This window comes from Magallana gigas, chromosome 6 (assembly GCF_963853765.1).
Source record: "Magallana gigas chromosome 6, xbMagGiga1.1, whole genome shotgun sequence".
In the NCBI taxonomy this organism is placed as follows: Eukaryota; Metazoa; Mollusca; class Bivalvia; order Ostreida; family Ostreidae; genus Magallana; species Magallana gigas.
In genome coordinates, this window is record NC_088858.1 from 26,501,728 (window position 1) to 26,507,121 (window position 5,394).

Sequence of the window (5,394 nt, forward strand, 5' to 3'; positions counted from 1 at the left end):
CCTTGGACGTAGTTGTAGAAGAAACGTCGTTTTGGAAGAAAATCAGACAAAACAGAATTTCACCAACCAAATACGGTTTAACTTCAATTTTTTAAGCTAAAAACCACTGCAATATCATAATCCGACCAAGTAACCGGTTAGCCAGTTGGCAATCGCTGTTTCTAGTACAAATATAATTAGCTAGGGTACGTTATGTATTATTCCTTGGGTACACACTCTGGTTGTCTTGATGATTGGAGGGACATATCGTTGACAAGTTAGTCGGTATAAAAGTTGAATACTGAAATTTTTTTAATAATGATAATAATAAATACCAATAATTGATTCATATGTTCGAAAATTTTATTTGTTTAAAACTAGATGCGCTCCCTTGAAGGTGACATTAAATTTTTTAAGGATAATCTTCAAACAGTCACGGTGTGAAATATTGTCAGAAAGCTGGAAAAATTAACACAGCTCGCCAAATTCAAGCATTCGAATACGACAAAGAGAAAAAAGTTCTACAAGAAATTATTAATCAGAACTAATAAACATTGTTTTGTTCCAATATTTGTATTGTAAACCATGTCATAATTAACAGAACTAAAAATATTGTTTTGTTTCAAGATTTGTATAATTGTAAACTGTGTCAAGATTGACAATATCGCCCACTGGTTCTCCAGACCAGGGTAGATTGAGGTTAGCCGATAATGACGGGGACAGTAAATCCATAGTGTCTAGACATGGCCGATCCCTGCGTATTGACGAGGAAAATCCGATAAACCTAGGAATGGTAAACAAAGGTTTGCATTTACCTACACATAAATAATTTTTAAATGTCTAATTTTTTTTTATAAAAATGATGTATGATTTTAAATTTCAATAGCATTTAACATGAAAAAAAAACCTAAACAAGACCTGAATTTATTCAATTTTTTTTACCATTAATTTTTAAAATAAATACATGTACTTAGTTATTACATACATAATGCTTTAAATTATTGGAAACAAAGAACATTTATATTACGTACTGCATTATTTTTCAAATAGTCTTCTTCCGTATCCACTACCTCATATCCCCTAACCATCACGTGATCAAATATATAGCCAATGGATGGACTAGTCTTTGAACAGACTCCTATTTCCGGTTTCATGACGAGGAAATTCCCACAGCAGTAAGAACAATCGGCCTGGGTGTTTTTGTGTGAATCAGAAACAGGATCTTGAAATCCAATGTCTCGAAGGACTTCCAGATTCTCGGGGAACTGTGGAGCAATGCTTCCCTTGGAGAGAGATGGACTAGCGTTTAAGTCGCCCATCACTATTGTTCGGGGAACATTATGCAGCAACTTATACAACGTGTCAAATTCGTCAAAATTTTTCTCCCTATAACTCCGGAAAGTGTTCGCAACTAAAATTTGAAAGAAAGATGTATGATCTTTATCGAAATAAAAACTGAGAATTGCGAGACCGTATTATTCATCAGCACAACTATGTCAAATTCTGTTGAAATTAGTCAATTGGTTGTTAATGTGTATTGTTATACTTTCATGTTAAATACTGAAATCTGATTGGTTAAGACGCAGTTAATAATATTTACTATTACCCTCAGCGTTAGCAACGCACTTGGCAACGGGTAACATTAAAAAATGTTACATGCGCGAAAATTATGCGCGTACGGTTCGCTGTAGAATTCACGTTATTCCTATATAAAATCAGTAAACTTTTCTTAAAAATTTTAAAAAAGACATTCAGTATAACAAAATAAATAGTGCCTGTTTGGGAGGATAACAGTTGAAATTGACACCCCTCGAAAACCATTGTCAACCTCCGCTTCGCGTCGGTTGACAATGGTTTTCTCGGGGTGTCAATTTCAACTGTTACCCTCCCAAACAGGCACTATTTATATAATATAACAGATGTACAGCTATACAGAAAGATGGGCGCTGTACAAAAACTCTTCTAATGCACAGATTGAAAGGGGGGATGGGTTCCCCCTTGCAAAATTCAAATTTCTCTAAATTACATAATAAACTCTGGATCCGCGCATGTCTTACTTTTTCTAAGCCTCAATCGCATGTACAAATCTTTAGGTCTGTTTTATCTTAAGAAACTACATTGTAGATGAACGTGTTGATAAAGCTACAGACCTTCCACGTACTCCTCCCCAAATTTCTCCGTTAAGTGAGTGCATATGACACGCCCGATGTGATTCACCTAAACGCAGGAGGACGGTGCAGTGAACTTATTGGCATAATGAGAGTGAAAGTCGACAAAATTGACAGCTTAATTTAACAGAACAATTAAAATCTGTTGGTAAGCGTTAATAAGGAAAGCTTATCACTTTTAAATCTAATAATGCTTTTATATGTAACAAATACAAAATTATTGCAAAGGAAAAATGTTATAGAACTGATATGCATTTATACTTGATACCATCACGAAAAGGCTATTCTCAAAGAATTTTTCAAACAGTTGTATTGTATTGTTACCTCAATATCCAGATATCCTCGCTGTATGATCTCGGATGAACTTTTGTGACCCGTACTGTCAACGTTGGTGTAAGGGTGATACAGCTTGTGCTGATTTTTTAATATCTTGTACCTACTCAACACCAAGAGTCCAGTGGGATTAAATGCATACGCAGGCTTCGTGCATTCCATAAAGTTACCTCTTTCTGTACCTTGAAATATGCAACCCAGACAGGTCTCTGACATCTCTTGCATGATATTCTTAACCTTGCAAATTTCTTCAATGCATTTGAATATCTTAGTTCTGTAAGACGAATAATGGCATTCTTTGAATTCGCATTCGTCGATGATTTTCAAGATTTTGGTATCTTTTTCGTTACATGGTGGGTGTGGTATTCTGGTGCTATTGAATCGACCGGTTGTGTCATGTAAGAAACTGTAAGAATACGGGAAATTAGCTGATGTTCTCTCTACAATGGCTTCCAAGTCGCTGGCATACCAAACACCCTGCATTGAAAACATTGCATTCTGGTTGAATTACACGTTTATTTCCTCCTCCTTTTTTGGTCCTATTTGCTGTTGTGTTTTTTTTAAATCGACTATTTAAGTTAACCTTACGTTAACCTTACTATAATACTAAAAACCAAAACTTTGACCTTGTTATAATGCAGGCTTGAAGGTCTATTTTGAAAAAAGATTAAGGGAAATCAATTCAGATATTTGTAGTGATGAATGCCAAAGTTTATTATGCATGAGAATTAATTTTGCATGTACATGTGTTTGTTTTAAATTTTTGGACGGCGCATAGATAAATGGGTATATTTTTTTAAATCAGGAGTATACAAGTATGTGTATACGATATATTGTATATGCAATATAAAATGCAGTACATGTATAAACAATATGATATAAGATTTTAACAATATGAAATAAGGTATAAACAATATTATATAAGGTATACACAATATGTTATAGGGTATATAGGGTATTAACTATATGATATAAGGTTTACACAATATGATATAAGGTATAAACAATTAAAGTCGTAAGAGTAAATGTATTTGTTGGAGAGATTAAACTGTAATTTCATTTGTAAGTAAATAGCGTTTAAGAAAAAATGTTGTTTTATTTAGTGAATAGATTTCAAAATTACTGAATCAAAAGCTTCTTTTTTTTTTACCTGTAAGCACATCACATCAGATACCTCATCCATCTGCATGATTTCGATCTGGGCGTCTCTGCGATTCACGTACGGACAGGAAGTGGGGTGATAGGAGTGGGTGTTCTCGGGCGGACAGACGGATGGGGAAAGGTCACAGTTGTAAGAAGACAAATACACCACAGATTTTCTCAGCTCTTCGGCTTCTTCCCTGTCGACAAAACTCTGTTCCCACGAGATGACCAACGGCAGCAAAATACAAAACAGTGCTACTCGAAAAAACATCTTTCCTAAAATATTAAAAAGCGAGACGGAAAAGTTGATAAAATAAATTAATGACTATTAGCTGCATGTGTGTCTCTTTACCCTTCCGCATTTGTGATATTTTACTCATTTTCAAAGAAAAACGATACTTAAAAGATCACTTGCAATAATACATGAAGGATTGAAGTATTTGATATAAAAGTACAGCTACATGTATGTTTATAGGACGCCAATTATTCCATTACACAAAAAAATACAAATACATGTATTCTCACTAGAAAGAAAATTACAAAGTAATTGCATTTTTATGTAACATTTGACTGGTGTTGAGAAGAACACTAACGGTGGTTTTGATTTTTTGATTGAATTCGTAAAGTTTTAAATTGATATGACAGTACATTAACTTTAAGTATGCATAATCAAAATATGAAGTCATCAAGTTAGTTAAATAGTTTTTTAAAGTTATTTCTTATATCAGCAGCAAAACATTATGACATTATGCTTGTACATGCTATGTATATATATCCATTTTTTTTAAGTAAATGTTAAAACAAACGTTAAGTTGTTAACATATTAATTGCAACCAGTATATTTCCCCCGTTTTTAGTGGTGTTTTTATTTCAAGAGTTAAATTAAATTTTTTTGTATTTGCTGATACAGTAACAAACTATTCTGTATGTGAATGACAAAAGTTTTCTGATTATCTTCTGGAAAATATAGAAAAAAATAATTGAAAGAATTAAAATATCATACAACGTAATTGATATCAATTGTATGTTTCAATAAATCAACAAGTAGAAAAATAAGCATCTAGAAATATAAAAATGGTAATTATCAATTGAATGTTTCAACAGGTGGAAAAATAAACATCTATAAATCTAGAAATGGTAATTATCAAAATTAATGATTGTTTCAAAATGTAAAAATGAAAAACACCTAGAAATCTTGTACATGTACTATAATTAAGTTTCAACAGGTATGAAAATAAGCATTAAGAAATCTAGAAAGTGATAATTTTTATCAAATGAATGTTTTTAAAAATGAAAAATATGCATCCAGACCCTACCTGACGTACAGTAGCTGTCCCACTGATTCATTGAGCGACGGTAGCTGCTCATCTTATGGACAAGATATCTGATCCGCTCACCTGTGACCCTTGATGTATGCTTTGATTGAGAGAGAGAGAGAGAGAGAGAGAGAGAGAGAGAGAGAGAGAGAGAGAGAGAGAGAGAGAGAGATTGTTGGCAATTGTCTTTTCTTGTTTCTTAACATTCATGAAAATATTGGTTGTCAAAAACTAGAAGCAATGCTTTTTTTTTTGGGGGGGGGGGGGGGGGGCGGCTGGATAGTTGAGTTTCAATTATTTAATTAAATGTTTAATGTTTTTATATTAAGCGGGCATGGTCACGAATTTAGTCAACTATTATTTTATCATTTTTATTGTTTGCAATGTTTTAGTAATGTATTTCTAATGACTGAAGAAGTTGAGTGTCAGTCATAGAGTTACATGTATATGCAAGA

At 33.1% G+C, this 5,394-nt stretch overlaps 1 protein-coding gene across 1 annotated transcript; it reads right to left on the reverse strand.

Annotated features, from left to right (window-relative positions):
• Positions 1–533: 533 nt before the first annotated feature.
• Positions 534–4,977, reverse strand: LOC105327147 (uncharacterized). The gene is made up of 6 exons (XM_011427459.3): positions 4,940–4,977; positions 3,631–3,899; positions 2,472–2,957; positions 2,130–2,196; positions 1,011–1,390; positions 534–763 (listed from the first exon to the last, which is right to left on the reverse strand). Exons 1-6 carry the CDS (start codon positions 4,968–4,970, stop codon positions 680–682), a joined length of 1,317 nt encoding a protein of 438 aa, XP_011425761.3. The 5' UTR covers positions 4,971–4,977; the 3' UTR covers positions 534–679.
• Positions 4,978–5,394: the final 417 nt, after the last annotated feature.